This window comes from Hirundo rustica, chromosome 1, assembly GCF_015227805.2.
Source record: "Hirundo rustica isolate bHirRus1 chromosome 1, bHirRus1.pri.v3, whole genome shotgun sequence".
Taxonomy (NCBI): domain Eukaryota; kingdom Metazoa; phylum Chordata; class Aves; order Passeriformes; family Hirundinidae; genus Hirundo; species Hirundo rustica.
This window is the reverse complement of record NC_053450.1, coordinates 29,924,835-29,946,207: the sequence shown is the minus strand read 5'-3', so window position 1 is coordinate 29,946,207 and position 21,373 is coordinate 29,924,835. Positions and strand designations below refer to the sequence as shown.

The 21,373-nt window shown below is 39.1% G+C and overlaps 1 protein-coding gene across 2 annotated transcripts in view; it reads left to right on the top strand.

Annotated features, from left to right (window-relative positions):
- The first annotated feature begins 1,086 nt into the window (after positions 1–1,086).
- Positions 1,087–21,373, top strand: part of ZC2HC1A (zinc finger C2HC-type containing 1A) — a 36,635-nt gene continuing 16,348 nt past the window's right edge. For both annotated transcript variants that reach the window (XM_040076382.1, XM_040076377.1), the window contains exons 1-7: positions 1,087–1,212; positions 14,201–14,274; positions 14,973–15,089; positions 15,299–15,434; positions 18,538–18,686; positions 19,550–19,649; positions 20,341–20,449. In XM_040076382.1, the coding sequence (XP_039932316.1) occupies positions 1,197–1,212; positions 14,201–14,274; positions 14,973–15,089; positions 15,299–15,434; positions 18,538–18,686; positions 19,550–19,649; positions 20,341–20,449 (701 nt within the window). In that variant the 5' untranslated portion in view covers positions 1,087–1,196. The remainder of the gene's footprint in view (positions 1,213–14,200; positions 14,275–14,972; positions 15,090–15,298; positions 15,435–18,537; positions 18,687–19,549; positions 19,650–20,340; positions 20,450–21,373) is intronic.

The window sequence follows — 21,373 nt, the reverse complement described above, 5'->3', positions numbered from 1 at the left end:
TTAATTGCTCATGGCACATTACCTCAAGAAAGATAAATAAAAGCTTTTATGAAGTAATTCTAAAATAATGGCTTGAAGAAAGAAATATTGAAATGCTATGGTTGCTAAAAATGTGGAGACCTTTTGTAAAAGGAAGAATTTCCATATGTATCAACCATTATGTATATTCATTAGCCAACATCAATTTAGTAGCACTATTTTCCAAAAACATCCATACTAAAATGTTATCCTGTAGCAGGAGATTCTGTCAAGATAGTAATCTTACATTAGCATCTCTTTCAGTTAAGAAAATCACCGGGGAGGAGGGGGGGCGGGGTGGGGCAAGGGTGGGGGAATCCATTGTCTGCAATTATTTTCAGGACATGAACCTGAAAACATTTTTTTGTGTGTTTTTCCTGTAGTTGTCCTAGTTTTCCCATAAGCAAAGGGACACCCACTAAGGCTGCACATCAGCACCCATCTGTTCAGCTACAGGGTGCTGAGGGTGCAGAGTTGCTGGCACCTTAGCAGCTGCTGCCCGTATCCATCCAGAGATGCTGGATGCTTTGTCGACTGCACGGTCATTTCTCCTTATGTGCTTCGCTTTGGTCTTCACGTTCAGGGAGGGTCGTGGAGTCTCTCTCTCTGGAGATATCAAAACCCACCTGGACTCGTTCCTGTACCACCTGCTCTAGGTGCTCCTGCCTTGGCAGGGGTTTGGACTGGATGATCCCCAGAGGCCCCTTCCAACCCTAACGATTCTGTGATCCTGCGTTTCATGTACAAGCGCTGCTCTTGGAGGGAGATTCTGATCACAGCATGACCTCAGCGTATGAGCTTCAGGACCCGGCAGATCGCACCTGAGTGAGAATACGCCTGTTTTTTTGCAGGGACACGCTCAGACCCGGCGCTCTGCTCCCTTGGGCGGACCGAACGAGGGGCGCAGCCTAAGGGCGGGTGACATCGCCGGGCCGGCGAGGCGGAGCGGGGCTTGCGACGCGGGCGGCCGGCGGGGCGCGGCGGGGCGGGGCCGCCGAGGCGAAGCGGGCGGGGCGCGGCGGCGGTGCCGCGGCCAGGGGCCGCCCGGGGCTGTGGCCGCCCGCCCGCCGCCCGGCCAATGGGAGCGGCGGTTGTTGGCGGGCCGGGAGGTGGCGGCGTTGCCACAGCAGCGGCGGTCGGAAACCGAGCCCAGCCCGAGCCGGCGGTCGGGGCGCGCCATGGAGGGGCTGGAAGGTGAGCGGCAGCGGCGGGCGCCCGGGGCGAGGCGGGTCCTTTGTGTTGAGGCTGGGGCGTGCTCGGGCGGCGGCGGCGGTGGGAGCGGGGTCCGGGCACCGCCTTTCCCGTTAGCGGAGCCCCCGCGGCCGGGAGCGCTGGGGGGCGGCGGGGCTGAGGCGGGAGGGAGCAGCGGACAAGGGCAGGAGGCGGCGGCCCGTGCGCGGTGCCGGGCAGCGGCAGGAGCGGGCTCCCCGCGCTTTGTCTCGGGCGCCGCTCGGCTCCCGCACCGGCCCCGCCGGCTCCTCCCTGCGGCGGCCGCGCTCCGAGCCCGCTCGCCGGGGCCCCTGCGGGCTGGGTGCGGCGCAGAGTGCGGGCATCTTTGCCAGGAGCCCTTTTGTTTGTTTTTTGCTAACAGATGGCTAAGGTGGGTGTTAAGATCCGCTTATAGCTAGGGAAGTATTGAGTGCGGTGAAAAAAACTAGGTATGAATTTGCTGAGAGGTATTTTCAACTTTATCTTGTGCCGGTTGAATTAATGGAAACGTTCTTGTTCGCTGAAATGATAGCGTCATTTTCATCGATGATGTTATCTGGCATAACATAGATATCAGCTTGGAATTCATAAAGTTACAGCTTGCAATCTGAGCATTTTTGTAGGCCTGTGTTTGGCAAGCTGCGTTAACCGTACTAAAAAATACAGACCTGTTCTGAGAAACTACAACAGTCATTAAGTCTTCCATGCTCTACTTCTCTAGAAGTAACTGAGTGCTTAAATAAGAGTAAGCACAAACTAGGGTTTTTTATTCCTTCTAGAACCGTTGGAGAACTGAAGTAATTTTCACAGAATACCTGTGTTCTGTCATTAGTAGATTTTACAGTAATCAGACCCTGTTCTTGACATTAGTGACTTCATCAAGACTCTAAATTTGGACGTAACTAAGTGTTAAAATCCCAAGAGATTTCTTTGATTCACTCGACATTCTTTGCTGACTATTAACGCCTTTGAAATTTGAAAGATGGTGTCCAGGGTTTATCAAATAATGCCTTATCAGGCGTTCCAGCTCTCAGGACAATGGTATTTACCTCTCCAAAAGGGGGGAGCTTGCCTTAATTTTGAGTAAGCTATGCATTTGACTGCATTTGAGACTGTACATCGTCTGCAGCACATCTATCAATTGATTTGGCTGTGTGCTGTTTTACCAAGGCCAGCTATACTTGCTGTGTTGTGTAAGCTCAAGCACCTTAACTACAGGGGGTAGGAGAAAAGTATATCCACAGATAACAGCAGAATCCTGAAAAAAGCTTGTGATTTTTTTGTAAAATTTGTCTAGTTTCTGACTTTGTTGGAAATGGTTTATATCTTGTTTGTATTTCAGAAGGTACTGGGAGTGTAGGAAACTGCTAAATCATAGGTGAAATCTCATGTTTTACTGAACTTTTTCTTGAAAGTACTTTCAAAAGCTAGAGCTTCTCAAAGCATTTTTTCCATCACGTGAAATTATTCTTCTGAACACTTGAGATTCATTTCAGAACAGCACAGGAAATAAGTCATATCTAAAACTTCAGTTGTCCTTGCCTTGTGAACACTCATATCTCTTGCTGTAATCCAGCATCCTTGAATGCAGAAGTTTTTGAAACTGAAGAACAAATTTCTGCATTTTTATGGGTCTTTTTGTGCCACGTTTTTATTTTTTACAAACCACCACAAAATAAAATACTTCCCTTTCTGCTTCAAAACATTTGAAGCAAGGGGTTTGCTTTTATTTACGGTTTTTCAGTTTAGGCTATCTCTGTTCATGCATATTAGCTTAGGCTCAGATTAAGTTTTCATAGAAATGTCTCCCTAGGACAGAAAAAATGTAGGCAAAGCCAATAATAATAATAATAAAAATAAATTATTTCATCGGGTATTATGCTTTTATTCAGTCATTGCTCCATTGGCAACTGAGAAGAGCGTTGCTGGTTGCCATCTTTGATTAAATTTATGTTTGGATGTGCAATTGCACAGTCATACCCATCTGACATAGAAGCATGGGCAGCTCCTGAAATGTGGCCCAGCCTGCTGCCTCGTTATATTAGTGCTTAGTAAAATCATTTCCCAGGGCTGACTGGTGCAGGAGGTGCTTGGCAGCTGTGTGTGTGAGGGTCGTAGTTATGGGGAAGGGCAGGACTTTATCTGTTGACAGCAGTCTCTTGCTGTGTCTGTGATGGTGGAAGACCTCCTCAGGATCAAGGTTCTTGTTCTGGACCTTCCAGCCTCAGTGCTTTTGCTTTGCTGAAGATTCAGCATTATAGATGAAAGGTCTTTTTTATTTTGGTTTATATAAGCATGCTATTAATAAGAAAGAACTCTATCCAGTTTATAATGATCCTTTCCAAAAAGCAGAGAGATGAATGTGCAACAGTTGGCATGTAGAACTGCATTAATGACATTTAAAAAGTTAAATAATATTTTTAGTATCGCAGTTGCATTTTCTCACTATGTGCAAGTTTAAACACTCTGTGAGATGGCAAAGTAGGTTTCTATGTCACCTAAAAGTTTCTTCTAAAATTTACTTTTGTTGCTTCTTTAAGGCTGTTGCTCTATTGGGTTATTTTTTGTCAGTATTGTTATATTACTAGATTGAGTCAAGTTCGTACCTTTAAAGTTTTGTAAAAGTAATGAGTGCATGCTTGTCATTAGAGGTTGCAAATCTGATATTAAAGTCTAAAGTCAGTAGCTCAGCAATTGTTACTTTGCAGTGTGTGTGCTGTTTGGCTGTTTTAAAATTTTCATTTAATTTACTGATGAAAATAGAGCAATTGACTGGCTCTGTCTGACAATGTAGTGATCTCTAAGGTGAGCTTGAAAATCCATTCATGAGTAGTTCACCATGTGCTGAATCTCAGGACCATTTTTGATGGATTAACATGCCCTTGTTGTTTTCACTGCTGGATGTCAAGGAAAAAGCTGTCACACTGGCGTGTTTGTTGCTCTCTGTTTTGCTTGAGCGCGATGGAGCCAAGCACTGAATTCCTGACTTCATTTAAGCCAGAGCAGTCCGACGGTGGAGTTTGATCGGCTTCTCTCCAGTCTGTTGTTGTTTCTGGGAGAATGCCTGCAACAGCTGCTTGAGCCAGCTAAATACCACTTCCCACACTTGTTCACAGCCTATCCCGGCCTAAGGAATCGGGGGCAGAGGGGCAGCTGTGTCCAAGGGCAAAAGTCCAGTTCTCTGTGGTAGGTAATGGTAGTGCTTGCCCCAGCCCCGCGCTCGAGCAGCCAGGGAAGGCTGGTTGAGCTTGGAAGGGGATGGGTGGCTGCTGGCTCAGGAAATAGCCTGCAGTGTCAAACTGGAGCTTTCCGTGTGGATCTGCGTGGAGACTACGCTTTAAGCAGTCTGGGTGTGTCCTCGACGTCTCTCTGTACAGCATCTTCTGCTGAGAGCTGAAGTCTGTGCGGTGACAGCGTTTTTCCCTGGACCCTTCCCTGGCATAGGGAATGTCTGAGATGCCCTGCTCCACCCCCAACAACACAAGATCTCTACTTTGGGGTATTATGTTAGTTAATGCGACTCTTGAGAGCAAGTGCTTATTCTTGCTTTGACAGAATTTCTGAATGTCCAATCTTATTTTTTTTCCCTGTAGTGTAGAAAATTATTGGATTTTAAAACACAAAATAATATTAATATGAGTGTTCTTTTCTTTTTAGAGTTGATCTTTGTCTTGCCTCACTGGATCCAGGCAGCAGCTTCCTTACTTTGGCAGACATTTTCTCTAGCTCCATTTGACTTCAGACTTCAGCTTTTATTTTTTTTAACAGGTGTATCATTTCTCCAACTGAAGAAATAATTCATTTTATTAGACACTATTCTTAAATCAGCAACTTGGAAACTATTATTGATTGAAATGCAAAACTAATATTAATGTATATAATTTTTAATAAGTTATTTATCTCTGGTAGCCATTAAAACAATGATAGATGTGTCTTTGCACTGAACTGGTGCTTCACTGGGCACACTTGCACCTCTGTTAAGTCATCTGAATTTAGCATTTAACACTCTATAACTGGTCAATGCATTTACTCATTTTAAAGCCATCACTTTTTTATTTTTTAATTAATGGTTATTTTACTTAAGGAAAAATCCCAAAAGCTGAGTTTAGGCTGATATGATATGGAGAAGTGCACTATCAGAATTTGTTTCACCTTTGAAGGAGAGGAAGTGGACAGGCATGTGTGCAGACAGGAATTTGAATGTTTTAGATTAGTTTCTTCAGTATCTTAGAACTAATAGATTTTATGCCCTTTTCTATAGTTTTTAGGGTTTTTTTTTTAGATTGCTTGCATTTTTAACTTAAATTGCAGAAGCTAGATTGATCTACTGATTGACTTGAATTGATTGAATATAGTGGAAAGATGAACAGATGTTTTACCTGCACACAACATGGTGTGGTTGTCATCAAAAGCAAGCATTGCTTTTCAGTGGAACCTGGTTTCAGGAGTATGGTAAGCACTTGACTGGAACAGCTGAGGAGTAGGCTTACTTTCTAAAGAAATCCTGAGGGAGAGGCAAACTTGGAATCAATATATTATGAATTAAGTTTATTATCAGGGTTTTTTTATGACATTATCTTTTGCCAGTTAAGATTCTGATTTAGGTAGGGGTTGCTCTGTCCAATTACAGTTGTGTTGTAGAGTGCATAAGCCCAGATTTGCTTTGGGGATCACTGTTGCAAAACAGTCTTGGTTTAAGGCTGGTGTGAGAGGCAAGACTTTGCCTGACTGCCCTCACAATCACCACAGTGTCTGTAGCCAATGCAAGAGAACAGTGTGCTTACGATGCCAAAGCAGAACTGTGCAACATATGCATAGGTTTTGCAGGTCACATGCTTTCTCATGCTTCTAGTTGATCTTAAAGCTTATTAACAGAGGGCCAGATGAGGTATCTGGAATTCAGATCAATCAAATAGTGCTGCTTGTTCGCCTTTGGTTTAGTTGCATTTCCATAGGCTTTGCAGGGGGCGGTTTCATAGATTTTTCTGGATGACCGTCATGACTGAGTGACTTTCTAGAATGCCGGTACATTAACACTCAGTATGGGAACAAATGGGAGGAATTGGAGGTCTACACTCAGTTGCAGGGCTAGGATCTGGCTGGGATCATGTGTAGGTGGTAGGACAGCTCACAGGACTGCAGTGCTGTGGTGGATGAGTCAGGCTCTTCAGGAAGAACCAGCTGGACGGCAAGGGGGGAAGTTGCCCTTTCATGTGGGAGAGCAGTGAGAATGCAACGGAGCTTTGCTGTAGAACCACCTAGGGGAGCATGAATCAGGGTCAGCAGGCAGACCAGTGTGGGAAAAGCTGTTGTGGCTGTCTGCTAAAAGCCACTTCATAAGGAAAAATAAGAGGCCTCCCTCATAATTTGAAGGCTCTGTGTATTCACAGGCCTTGGTCCTCATGAGAGACTTTAACCTCTGAACAGACTTGAATCTGCTGGAGGGACAAATCAGCAAGGTGCTAGGAGGCTGCTGGTATGCATTGTTGACAAATTCCTGATCCAGGTGATCAAGGAGCTGAGAAGGGGGGACAGCCCTGCAGTACTTCATCTGTACAGACATGTGAGATGTAAAGGTCAGGGGCAGCCTTTCCTCCAGTGACTGTAGGATGGTTGAATTCAGGATCCTGAGAGGAAGGAGCTGGGTAAATAGCAGGACCTCAGCCCCAGAGTTCAAGGGAGCAGGCTGTGACTTTAGGGATCTGCTTGCAAGAGTCCTATAAAATGGCCATAGAGAGAGCTGGTTATTTTTAAGGATGTGTAATGTGCCTGACACGTTTTCACATTAAAAGTTTTGCTTCATATGAGGAAGGAAGCAAAGAAAGACAGTTGTAGTAAAGGGGGTACACTATGATGTGAGTTGTGTATGCTGCTGTTACTGTCATTCTTGACTGCATGGAATTCATGGCTCAATCACCAAAAAAAAACCTATATAGAATCCTCCTCCAGGCTGTCACTTTGAGGCAATGGGTCTCGCCTTGATGTGTTATTTTCAAGGAACAAAATTCACCATCATCAGACTCATTCATGTTCAGTGCAACAACAGGATTTTTGACAAATATAATGCATTTTCATTGTCAGACTGAAAAGCTGAAAGAAAAATGTGCAGAGGTACTATGAAAGTCTTTTCAGCTTGAAGAAATGGATGCTGCAGTGCTTTGTGTTACCTTTTGGAAGCAGAAGTGACAGGTTTATACAAGATTGTCAATGCAGGAGTACAGGAGAATTCATGCGGCTGAGGCTTGAGGCTTTCCTATAAAATCGGGAGTAGATAGATAAAAAGTAGATTGATCTGCTATTTGTTAGACAATTGTGAAAACTTAGCTGCTTAAAAATTTCAAAGTAGAGGAATGGTTGAATACTAAGAGGCAGAGCTTACTGTGATTTCCTCTCCTTTGTCTCTTTCCTGCAAACTGTAGAATAGCACAGATGAGAAGGGATGTGCTTGGTGGGGTGAAACATGCACATCATCATTTATCAAGCAGGCTTGACCAAAGTTTGGCACATACTGCCTGTTGTTAAGAACTACAGTCAGTGTATTTGCCTTATTTGCATTGTCATTTCAAAATTCCTTTTGACAAAATAATGCAAATTTGCAAAACTTCACTCATTATTGGAATACTTTTTTCCTACTTAGGTACATTTATGTATTTATTATCTGTCATGGGTTGGTGCAGTTGGGTTTTTTAGTTACAGAAGAATGTAGAATAATTCTCCAGGTCAGGACCTGGGAATTGCTTTAAAAAAGACATGGACCTATCAGAGAGTTAGTTGGAATATTGGCATCTGTTCTGACCACTGAAAATTGTTGGCTACAACTTTGGGAAGTACCATATAAAACCCCTTGATTGCCTGTAGGTGGGCCTTTTTCCTCTTTCCTTTGGCCAGAGAGAGACAGGTAACATCGAGTTGGGCCTGCTGCTCCCCCCTTTTGGGGGGGAGCTGGCCTGAGGCCTGGCCGGATTCCATCGGCTCCTGGGTGTGGGGGGAAGGAGAGGTTGCTGCTTTGCAACAGCTACTTGCTTCAGACTTCCCTGGAGCAGGGAGAGATCTCTGCCAGGCCCCTGATAAGAGCTATGGGCACCATTTAGGCTGAGGCCACCCCAATTTACACCAAGGGGTGGGCTGAGAAGACATTTATGATCCTTCCTGGTTTTTTTGTGATTCTGGGCTGTCCGGGTGCTCTGATCTCTGATGTTTCTGTGAGCTCTTCCTCCCTCACCACCGTGGCCTTGAACATCTAACACCACGAGCTACAGAGTGAGAGACAAAGACTCTGAGCAGATTTAACCCTTTCTTAGCAACATGAAGCTTCCAGAGCTTAGCCCTTCTCTGAGAGAGTAAGAAAAGACAGAGTGAACATAAAGAAAAAAACAGCATAAAGTCAGTAGAGCAAGAGTGAAAAGACTATTGGGAAAGAAGATTGAAGAATTTGTTGTACCATTCTTACTTGAGCCATAGAAATGAACTTTATCTTTAGATCACTCCTTTAAATCATGGGAAAGATATGCATTTGGGGAGATGATTGTTTTGATTTGTGTGTGGATTTGAGCAAAGGTGTTTGTAATGGACTAAGTAATATTAATCCTATAAGATGCTTGAACAGAAATAGAGATGAGAAGCCCCCTGCGCCAGTGAAGAAGTGAAAAAATACCTCTGTACCTTGAGATAAAGCAAATCCTTTGCTTTGGAGTTATTCATCTTTAAAAGGTGACACCCCAGTATGCAGAAGTCTAAGACCCATAACCCATAAGCAGTTTAGGGACCTGCTAATAGGAGGAGTCACAAAGGCAGGTTTCTCCAGGCGGTTGTTTTTGTGACAGTTAAAAAACCCACAAGAGAACTGTTCTAGGTTGTCAGTGGGATCCGTGACTCTAAAAGAGACTCTTCCCTTAAAGAACTGATGAAAGACTATTGTCAGATAGTGAAACGGACTGAAAATTACAAGTTTTGTCTCTTTATGTTGTTTTGTAGGAAAGTGAACAGTTTGTAGGGGGAGGGAAGAGTGTTTTCAGAGTTTCATTCTATTTTGTTTTACTTTTTTTTACCCCAACTTTCTTTTTCTATTCTTTTAGTGTGTGATTGTTAATTTTTAAGGTTGAGAATGCTTTGTTTTTCTCCTAGTCTCTCTCCCACAGAAAGAGTAAGTACTAAGACCAGAATTTATGAACGTGAAACCACTACATTATGTTACTTAATTATCTTCAAAATTGCTTTGGAAAAATTAAAGTTCTAAATTTAAAAAAATTGGTGCTCTAATTTAAAGAAATGTTCAAGGGGCTGTGCAACCTGGTCTAGTTGAAGGTATTCCCACAGGAGGGAGATTGGAACTAGTTGATCTTCAAGGTCCCATTACAACCCAAATCATTCTATGATTCTGTGAAGTGTTCCCTACCTGTGTCACTGCATTGGTATAACTTTTAGGTGGCTCTTGCTTGTAGAATTTGCCATTGGTTAGGCTGTGGTTTGTTAGTGTGTTGATTTAAAGAAGATAACCCTGTCATTATTGATTATTGGACATACATTAGAGACTGGGCAGTCTCCAAAGAACCAGATGCTGTGGCTTGATGATACAAATTCTAACTAATGTAGGGAATGAACAGCATTTTTTTATTGTACCATAAATATGTGGAACTCTTAAGTGACAAATACCTTGCTTTTGGAGATGAGAATGGAGTTGTGCTAAGAGCAGTAATAAGAATTTGCAAGTGTTCTTTGAGTGATAACTTTCAACACTTACAGATTACTTGCTGGCTTCAAATAGGTTCCTAGTCCCAAGGCAGGGAATTGTAGGAGGGTGTTTCTGCATGTTTGAATTCAGAGAGGCTTGGTGATTTTATTACAGTTATGTGGCCTAAATAGTTTAGTACCGTCACTGCTGAAGATAAATGTGCGCTCTTGTTTCTGCAATTTGTATCTAAATGCACCCACATACTTGGATAGACAGAGTTCTCCAAAAGAGAAAAGTGTAACAAAACTTCAGTTATTCAGCAATACTGAAGGCTTCTGCTCCCTCAAGGTGTGAAGTCTATTTACACAACTGCTTTATCTGTAAACACGACAGCAAGAGCAAGTGCTGTGGCTGTGACTGTGTCAGATCAAACTTGTATGTGAGTCCACGTATTGTACTGAGAACTGGCAGCTTGCCCATTCTGCTGTAAATCAATTGCGGTATTTGAATATGAGCGGAGAGAAAGAAAGACATTGTTTTGAAATCTAGGTCTTAAGGAAGTCTAAACTTACCTATAATATTATATATATATATATAATATATATATATAATATATATACCTATAATATACCTATGAAAGCACCATGATACATCTGGAAACTGTACAGCTGTACTGTCAGACTTAGTGGTCTACCCAGACTTTACAGCTAAACTCAATTTCAAGATCAGAAAGTACAGGCAACTAGACTGTAACCATACTCAGAAGGAATGTGTGCAATAACTTGTGTAGGTACAAACTCAGTGATTTGGAAGTAGCTGGAGGAGCCTTGGCAGGGCAGTTTACAAACATAAACGGTAAGATTATTGTAGTCCTGCTAATAAGCTTCCAGTCTGGTTAAGTGAGATACCCAGCATCATGCTAGGTTGTACACTGGGGTGTTATCTGAGACCTGGTCTCAGGGGAGCAGTAGAATAGGATGTAAAGCTCCATATCGTAGTTCTGGCATTACTTTCACTGAAATACTAACTCTGTGGTATTCACATAACAAATTTGATCATATTTATCTTTTCTCTAGATGTGTTTTGGTTAGATAAGCAGCAATAATTGTTTCAGTCCTTCTCCAAGTTAACTATATTCATTCATGTTTAATGCAGGCATCTAAACTGCTGGTGATTAGTGGTATTAAAGTTGGTAAAAAGGAAGTAAGTATAGCTGCTGGATCTTGGGTTTTCTGTGGCTGTATAACCAAAATGATTTTAAAAAGAAGTCATGCATTGTTGCTAAATTTACAGACTGAAGAAAATTGCCGTAACACTTACCTTACTACCTTACTACCAATTTCTATTCTCAGATGAATTTGTCAAGCATATCTTCCTTCTGTTTCCTGATTTGAGTGTTCCTTTTTTTCTTTTTTTTTTTTCTTTTTTTTTTTTTTTTTTTAATTTAACCTCCTCCCTTCAGTGCGTCCCAAATTAAAAACTATTTTGGTTAACTTTTTCCAGGAAAAAAATTGCAATATGTATCACACATGAATGTCTTTCTAAAAAATAAACAAAACAGATTCAAGACTAACTCAATTGCAGATTTCACAATTTTATTCCGATGTCTTACTTTTACGTTATCAGATTTCATGTGCATCATTTCATTGCTAACCCTTCTGTAAGGGAAGACTCGTGGACTCCTAGAAAGAAATGTTAAGGTTTTGTGGGTTTGGTTTGGGGTTGGGGTTTTTTTGCTTTAAAAGTGAGGAAAATCACAGAGGAAATAAGAAGCTGAAGAGGTAAGCATGCAAATATAGAGGACACTTGGCTTCCCATTTTCAACAAAACTTCAGGAACTTTCATTTTTTTTAAAATAACTTCCTTATGTGCTTTGGATCAGTGATTTGTGTTACATGGGAGGTTAATAGGCAGATGTGATTACCTGCCAGCAACAGGGGAGGGCGGGAATGCTGTAAGGAAATCCAGCTCTGTAACTGTAGCTGCACTAATTTGCATTCCTTGTGCTTTGGTATGTCATATATAAATACTGCTCATTCAGGTGAGCAGCTGTCATGTCTGCTTCTTTTAATGAGGAATTTAAACACCATCTAAAATTCTAGAGTTCAGTGAATGTAGAGGAAAACTGTGGGACATGTAGCTTCTTTTCCTAAGGCAGGTATTTGAAAGAATTCTCTTCTCAGCCAAATTCTTAATCTTATACTGTATACCTTATGTCAAAATCACTAATTCTGATTTATTTCAGCTAATTTATTGAAGACTCAAACAGTGTCACTTCATATTCTGGGGAAATGCCTCTCTCACTTGTTTCTGCAAAGCTGAGGGTTGTATCAGAATGATGTCATAAAAATAAGTTGAACTCTTTAGCAGAAGTGAATTTGCAGTGGTGTAGGTTATCATTATTAAGAGTGCTAGGGACTCTGGAAGTTGTGAAATACATGACATACATGAAATGAGAAACAAATCTATGCATATCTTGTATTTTTGAGTGGAGTCATTGAGAAAAGTTACAAACATTGCTGCTTACCCTTCAGAGCAGTGGTGAGGGCAGGTTCCCAGCCATCTAAACTTTGTACCAGTATTCATGTGCTCAGGCTTGTGGATTTAAGAAAACAGACCTATGGAAAAATTTTCGGACATGATTTTTTAAAAAAGAGTTTGAAAAAATATAGTTAAAAAACAAGTTCCTAGTAAATCTTCATAGCATTCAAGTATAATTCAAGTGCAATAATAGAAGAGAACCAAGATTCATCTCCATGTTTTGCATTTTTCCTACTTTTCCTGCTTGTGTACATCTAAATGCACAGATAATTAGATGGCACAAAAGGAAGCTTGATTATGACTTTCATTTATAAATCTTGGTTGTTGTCAGCACAGTCCTGCTGAGTTGTGGTAAGGACAGGCTTATTCATATCTACATGGAAAAGGTATATAAATTAATTAAAGGTATGAACTAAATGTTTTAAACTGCACTTTCTAAACTGCACTGTGATTTGTTATTCTTAAAATGCATTGTGCTCCATAGTATGTTCATGCAACTAATACACTGTATGCAGTTATGTACTGGTGGGTGAATTTGCTTTAAGTAATTGAAAAAATCAGAATTAGACAATAATTGCTTATTGGTTATAGAGATCTCACTCAGTTTTAATCTTTGCATTTGGGCAAAAAAGGTTTTCAGTAGGAACCATGGCTGCCTGAATCTAAGTTTGTTTATTGTGAAGTATTTAATTATATTATTAATTTCTTTAAAACTGGTCATACACTTAGTTAACAAGTGCATATGTTTAGATGGAAAATAATTTTCCAGTGGGAAACTGGGAACAAAAACTAATCAAATCATCTAATGTTGCTATATTGATAACTGTTAGTTTAAGATGCTGCTTTGCCTAAAATACAAATCAATTCAAAGTGGTTTTATTTTAATGTGGTATAAGTAGAGGCAGTTGTATTGTCTGCAATAGTCAGATTGAGTACAGAGAAAGCTACTGGTAAGTCTTAAAACATAATCCAAATTTACTGCCTCTTTCTTGGTGTATACAGGATGTAAAAATATCCCGTATTCCTGTGGCATAGTACTAGGTATAATGGATGAGAAACCCTGGAGTTTTTCATCTCTGCCACGACTCTGTTGCATAATGCATGCTACATAAATATATTTGCTTGCATAGGCTTACTTTGACTTGTTGGTCTTTTGTCTGGTTCTGTGGATCTGGTGTATGTCAAATATGCTATTTATATTTTTTGTTACCAATACTTGAAGAGCAACATCAGAAATACTTCTGTAAACCATCAATAATAATCTGAATAAAATAGATAGTAAAAATAGCATTCAAGACTGTTTTCTTTACAAGAGAAAGTGGAATAGTTTAACTTAGAGCAAAATAAATGATGGAATCTGTCTTTTCTGTATTTGGTACTAAATTTGATCTCTTCCAAAGACACAAGAATACCCACTAAATAGCTTTATTCTTGATGTGTATTTGAGCTGTCATTGGGCTTACAGGGGATTTTTTATTTGCATATTGATATGCATCCTTTTAAGGGAGTGGAGTTATGTAATATAAATTAGTGGAATTGCTATTGATGTGTTGCTGGGCCTGACAGCTTCCAAAAGTACCTAAGGACTTCAGTATATTTTTTGCCTTTCTCATCTGCATAGTCTCCGCACAAGTCAAAGGATGTATACTTTTACAGTAACAACTGTTATGACTAAGTGTATATGAGGTTAGCATTTTTTTAATAATGTTTTGTCATTTATATAATAAAATTTTCTTAAAGAAGTATGTTGCTTTTTTTAAGGTGAGGTTACAGTGCAAACTGGAGATCTGTTGCCATGTAAGATTTGTGGAAGAACCTTTTTTCCAGCAGCGCTGGTAAGTGGTGTGAGTTGATATGAAAGTTAAGCAGTGCTCACTATAGCTAAATAAAACACATCTAGGTGCCTTGTTTTGGTAGGGGCTTTGGTTTTGTTTCCCCCTCACCCCAAGGAATTACTGATTCCAGTTGTCTCAGGTTTGAAGTTTCTTAGAAGGGGTTTAATTTTATTTTAAGATCCCATCATTTTCTGAAATTACATGCCTCTAAAAGCATCTTTTCTAGGGTTACAGAATCAATCCTTGTCTTCTGCAGTTTTAAGTCTCAGCTAGTAAAAAAAGTATTTTGTTAGCCATCTCCAAAACTCTCTTCTCCACTGTTAATAGAAATTGGTCTGTCCTTAAATGTGAATATGAATTTCAGACACCTATGATTTGTTTCGCCACTCAATGCAAAAGCTGCTTACTCATAATCATTTTTTTTACATACAAGGAGCAAATATAGATGCCTTCTACTTTTCTTCTTCATTATCACCTGTGTTTTGTGACTCTGTATACACATGCATGAATTCTTGTAGTTCTGCTTTAGAGGTAGTGGCTGGCATAAATATTTGAGTGAAAACAGTCTGAGCTTATTCATCAAGAGTTGTGGCTTTTTTGCTAATTTTTACATCAAGAAAGAGGGAAATAATGTGTTAATAGCTTCTGTTTTCAAAACTAAGTTTTGTATTCTCCTTTTATTTTGCTTCTGCTTATAGAAAAAGCATGGACCCATTTGCCAAAAAACTTCTGCCAAGAAAAGGAAGACATTCGATTCCAGCCGACAGAGAGCAGAAGGAACTGACATTCCCACAGTAAAACCTCTTAAGCCACGGGTGTGTTATAATTTACTCTGAATACGAACATTTTAGGCATTCTATATATGTATTTTAATAAGGCTTATTTCTGCTGGCAGTCCATGTTAATTAGATCAACTAAGATTTGGAAGAAATCTAACTATGAGGTTATATACTAGAATAAGGTGCCTACTTACTTTCAAGTAAAAACTTCAAATATACAAAGCTTGTCTTTTTTTGCCTCTTAGCCAGAACCACCCAAAAAACCTTCTAACTGGAGACGAAAGCATGAAGAATTTATAGCAACTATACGAGCAGCCAAAGGACTTAATCTTAAAGATGGTGGAAAACTCCCTCCACCACCTCCACCATCATATGACCCCGGTAAGTAAAACAGTCAAGTTCTTTAGAGACTTCTTTAAGTTAGTATGTAAAAATTTGAATTGAAAAGGAATTTGTTGGAATACAGCATTCAGTTCCTGAAGATGACTTCTTATCCCTGTGCAGATGCTAGGATTGTGACTTTGGGTCTGGCTGGCTCACATCCTGTGGAGCTTTCAAAGCCCATGACTTTGTTTTTAATGAGTGGAAGGATAGCTGGGGCCAACTTCCAGCTTGCTGTTGTCTTGTAACAAACAGACTGGACAAATTGTTTCAACAGCCATTTGTGCTCATAACAGTGGAACTGCTCACAAATAGCAGATTGCCTTTTTGATTAGCTGGCACCCACAACATATTTACATTATGAGAATGCACTTTTGTGAGTGCATTCAAATGTAATCTTCAAAAATCTTCACCTTTAGTTTCATGTATGTAGTATATGCCTTAATGCCTCACGTAGTGGGGTACTTGTGGTTTGGGTATGTGAGATGTGTGGGGTTCATATTAGCAAGGGCATGACAGTCCTTGGCTACCTTCAAACTGAGACTGGATAAAGTGTTCAAGCAGTCTGATGTGAATGAGAAGGAAATACACTTTTCATTTAACTTCTGGGATACGATAATAGGTTGAAGAATATGTTTCTTCCTCTTGTCCTAAGAGCCAAATCATTGATTATCTGAATGGCTATTTTCAGAAAGATTGGGAAAAAGCATGTGTTTGCTTCTGCCTGTCTGTGAGGATGTGAAGTGTTCCCTACCCTATTTCTTTACAGGAGATGTGTTATTCCAGTATTAGGATTGTAATAATGCATTCACTCTGAGAGGCTGTATTATTCAGCATTCTGTACTCACAATCTTGAAAAGCCATATAGCTAATTTTAAAAAGTAAAGCTGTCTTAAATCAATAGGAAATGCTGTGGATAAGAATCACAAGGCTTGATCATGGAAAGAATCATTAATATATATAGCATATCTATTTAGTTGTTGTTGGTTTTAGTCTCCTGGCATTATTCTGCTACAGTGGGTAAGACTTAGGAGGGGGAAACCTGGAATGAAGAGACCATGCACAAAATGATCACTGGATACTCTTCTTACAAATGGAGCAGGAGCATGCTCCTTTTCCTCTGATGCTCCTTTTCCACTTCTCGCATGGGAGATTGGGAGGATTATGAAGGTACCACAATTGTATCCATCCTCCCCACTCAGCTCTGTCTTGGGCAAGCTTGTTTCCAACAAGCAGTTAGTCTTTTTACTTTTAATGGAAAGATTCTCATTCATATTTTCTACTTGACTTGTCTGAGCTGGCAAATAACCAGTATTGCTACTTCTTCCATCTCCTCTTCCACTTTTTCTGAGGAAGTGCAGAATAGCCACAGGTTAAGAAGAACCTTAAGCCACCTTGAGCTTGACTGCATATGTGTGTTGCCCTCTTATTTTGATTAGTTTTTGTTTTATAAAGCTTACATTGAATCCTAGAAGTTCTTCTGGACAGTATGAGCAATACTTTCAGATAGCCAAGTGTCTGACTGGTACTGTGTGTTTTACAGAAGGATGAAGATGTAATTCTTGGTTCTTAAGAGTATACATTCATCCTCCACAGTCTGATACGTTTGTGGGCTTTGAAAGTTTTCTGTGGGAACTGAGCTCTGCACCAGCCAGAAATGGCATATTATCTAAGAGCTTTCACAGCTGCTTTATTTTTTAATTATTATTATTATTATTATTATTAATTACTTTTATTGCAATAATTTTGGTTTGCTGCATAGCTATTACAATTCTGGATTGATTTTTTTTTTTTGTCTCAAGCTGTAGTTGATGTTCAAGTGTTCTGACAGTAGCAGAGCATATGTAAAATAAATAAATGAATAAATATTTGTTGTTACCCCATGAGATTCCCATGCTGTCACTTCTCTGTTTTCTTCCTCTGTCCTTAGCTCACACTTCTTGGGTCACAGTTCATGGTTTGGTGGCCATTATGGCATTTAACTTATTCAAAACTCTTTATAAATATTTAAAGGGGCAAGTGTTTAAGCCAGATCTGCATTTGGACTAATAACATGTAATCCAAAACTTACTTTAGATTTTATAATATCTAATTGTAATGCAATGACTGTTGAATTTCATCTCATTTTCTTCAATGCATTTCTAAAGTGACCTAGAAACACACTTAATTTAACCTGCTTTGCTGGTGTGAAGCTTTTTTAAAGTTGATGCTTACATGGTTTTGAAAGCTCTAATCCAGGGCATACAACATTAATATCTCTGGACACTGAAATACCCAGTTGTCTGAAACTGCAGTCCAAGCATTATTTTCCAAGGACACTGTATTTTAAGGTGTGTATTTCCAGCACACAGATGATGTATCTTTTAATATTTTAAGCATTTATGTAGCCCTTTCTGTTTTTTCCCCAATGAGAGCAATACTTCCTGTATGTAATACCGTTTGCAATGTGATTAAATGAATTTTGTAAAAATAACACCAGTTATTTTTAAATAAATTTATATATTTATATACATTTATATATTTATATAAATGTTAAAAATAACACCAGTTATTCTTTTGCATACCTCTAGAGATAGCTCCTAATTCTGGCTGATTTTCTTCTGATTCTTTTTATTTGTTAAATTTCTGAGTGTTTTGGGTTTTTTCTGGTATTGCAGTTAGTATTTCTCAGTTCTTTCAAAACTGCCAGAGGAAACAGATCTGTTGTCTTTTGCTGCTTGTGTGGGAAAGGTTTTAATGAACTCCCATACCTTGAACAAACTGAACTATTTGTGATTTTTTTAAAGATTTTTGATTGTTAATTTGTTTAGCTTCTTCTCCACTTCCTTCCAGCTGATCTCTCTGCCATGTCCTTGTACCTCTTTGGGTATCTTCTCTGCAGAACAGCATCTCTTGAAATGTTTCTGATTTTGCTTAGATTATTTCCAATCCTCAGATACTCTTATCCATCAAATGAGAATTTGCTTTTACTTAGCGATCTGTATTTCATTTTCAGATTCAAGAAGCCATTATTTCACCTGGAGGAGAGGCTGGTCTTTAAAACACTTTAAAACACTCTCATTTTTAAAACAGATAATTAATATTAGATTTTTATGTTTTTAAGATTACATTCAGTGTCCATACTGTCAGAGGAGATTTAATGAAAATGCAGCTGACAGACACATCAATTTCTGTAAGGAGCAAGCTGCACGTATTACTAATAAGGGGAAATTGGCAGCTGATACCAAAGGGAAGCTTCCTACTCGAACACAGGTGAGTTATAACACTTTTCTTAATTCATAACTTGCACTCAATATCAAATCAAGCTTTTAAAATAGTGTGTTACTTTTAAAAATAATTAACTATTTTATTCTGTAATTTTATTATCTGCAGTGACTGAAATTAGACACTAAGCATGGATGAGGCTTTTGCTTTCTTAAACTGCAGAGATCCGTAAGCCAGATGGCAGCAGCTGCAAAACCAAAACCAGTCATAAATATAATTGAGAAACGTACAAATGACAGATAAAGCTAGGAGGAGGAAATAGACATGCAGTTTTTGTAAAGGGAGTTGAATTTCTGTTGTGCTGGTTTTTAAATTCGGTTAGAGACTTGCTTAAGGGGCAGACAAAAGTACCTGACTACAGGACAACTGGCAGCAGTATTGTGGCTAATTAGAGGCTTTAGAGGGATTCAGGTTTATTACACAGTATTTTGAATCAGTGTGGGGACTGGTGCAGACCACACAGGTGAAAGTAAGATTTGGAAAGAAAAATAATTCTGTCTTTGAGTATTCTCTTTTGAATTAATTGGGAATGAGATGATGCCTTTAATCTTAACTTTAGCTTCATTCCAGCTATGGAAAAAGTTGATAACAGCTGTAGAAAAGAAAAAAATGCAGAAAGACATACAGTGTAAAAACAAAGCCACTAAGTTAGAGAATGTTTCCTGCTAGCATCATCCATAAGTATTAGAAAACAGACTATCAGAAACCATTTCCATGTTCCCATACGAGTAACAGGTTACCTAGTAGGAAATCATCATCTGTTCTCTCACAGTACCTGAAAGAACTACCTGTTGTGTTATATAGATAGCTTGATTTAATTGCTTAAATTTCTAGGTTGTATTTTGTTACAGTACAAACCTGCTCCAGTTAAGAAGATGCCTTCTGTAGGATCAACACCATCACCATCATCACGCTTACCACAGCCAAGTGGTGTTAGCAAAACTGTTGTAGGTATGAAATGAATGTTGCGAATTGTTCCATGTCATTTCTAAATAATAGTTCTCAAATTATTCATAGTTCTGCAAACTATGTTTATTTGATATAGTGGTTTGCAAAATCTCATTTAAAATAAATTTGGAAGGGGCACTGATTGCCCTCTGTCTAAAAAGACTCTTGAGCGCTTAGGATTCTGGTTTATATTTATTATTCTGGTCAATTTTTTTTTTTTTTTCTGAATTGAATATGAAAAATCATTCAGTGTAATAATGCATGATTGTACTGAATACTGATCTCTCACCTGAAATTTATCTAATGCTTAATTCTGTAACTAATTTGTCTGCTGAATATGATCATAAATGGGTGAAAATACGTAGTCAAGGCATGCAGTGGTCTAATTTGGGTTTCAGAAATCATCAGATATCAAACATGTTCTGTTCATACATACTTCGACTTTTTTTCTGAGCAAAGTAATGGAGATACAGTAAGTTTTCTTATAATAAAATATTATGTCTCGATTACATATTTTCTATACATTTTTGAAACATATTTTCTTTTTGTATTATCTTGATACTGACTCACATCTCTGTATTTCTAAAACTCTTGTTTTGAATTTTGCAATTAAAATGTGTTTAATAAATTGTATCATTTCAGCAGCAAAATCTTACATTTTCTTATATTTTCATGCTTGTTTTTCAACTGCCAGGTACCTCTTCAAGTAAAGCACTGTCTTCATCTGGATCCGGTGGGAGCAAAATTCAGACCTTATCACCAGCTCATAAAAACTCGCTGGGAATGGTGAGCCCACAAGCAGGGTGAGTTCCATCTAATGTTGTCATTTGAGCTTTATTTCGTATTTATGTTGTTCCAGTTCTAGAAGTCTCTGTAGTTTGTTTCACTAGCTTTTTGGTTTTTTCCTATGAGCTTCAGAAATACAGTGTTTTGCATTTATCCTTTTTCTGTAAATATAGTTAAAGTTTTAGGAACGTTGGAAAAGGCAAAGGTTTTATCAAGTTGATTTAACAAAGGAGGTCAAGAGATAAAAATAAAGTATATTAAAAATTACAGAACAGGGAGAAGTGGTTGGAGCAATGAATTTTTTTATTGGTAAAAAAGAAGGGTCTTAAAAAAGCAGAAAACATGAGGCGTAATTTCCTACACTTCATGGAAATAGAAGAAAGAGTCTTCTGCCATAGACTACAAGGCAATTGTGACAGGATCTTCTCTCTTAGCACAAAAGGATGGAGGCTTTCTCTCTTCCCTTTCCTGTCTTAAGAGGCAACAAGTGAATGAGCACAAGTAAGACAAAACCAGTCTTAAAACAGCAAGGCATGCTACATGAAGTTTAATAGAGTTCAGCGTAAGTGCTGGTGTGATCAAGGCTGTGACTCATGCTTTGCTGGAGGGGTAGACATTTCACAGAATCTCATAGAGAAACCTGTGGAAGGGATTGAACAAAAGTAGTCCAATGCTACAAAAGTTTGAGAAGCACCGAGGAACATGAAAGGAAGTGATTGCAATTATAACACTGGTGATTGAAAAAGATTTATTCATATAAAAATGAGTACCCAATTGGTGAAGACTGTATAATGTGAAAAAAAAGACAAAGTCTTAAGTTTGTGAGGAAGAAAAAGGACATTCTGAAAACTCATGGGGTAGGACAGCAATTACACAAAACCAGAGTTTTTTGGTTTATCATTCTTAAATTTTACGGGTTATGCATGAATATGAATTACAGC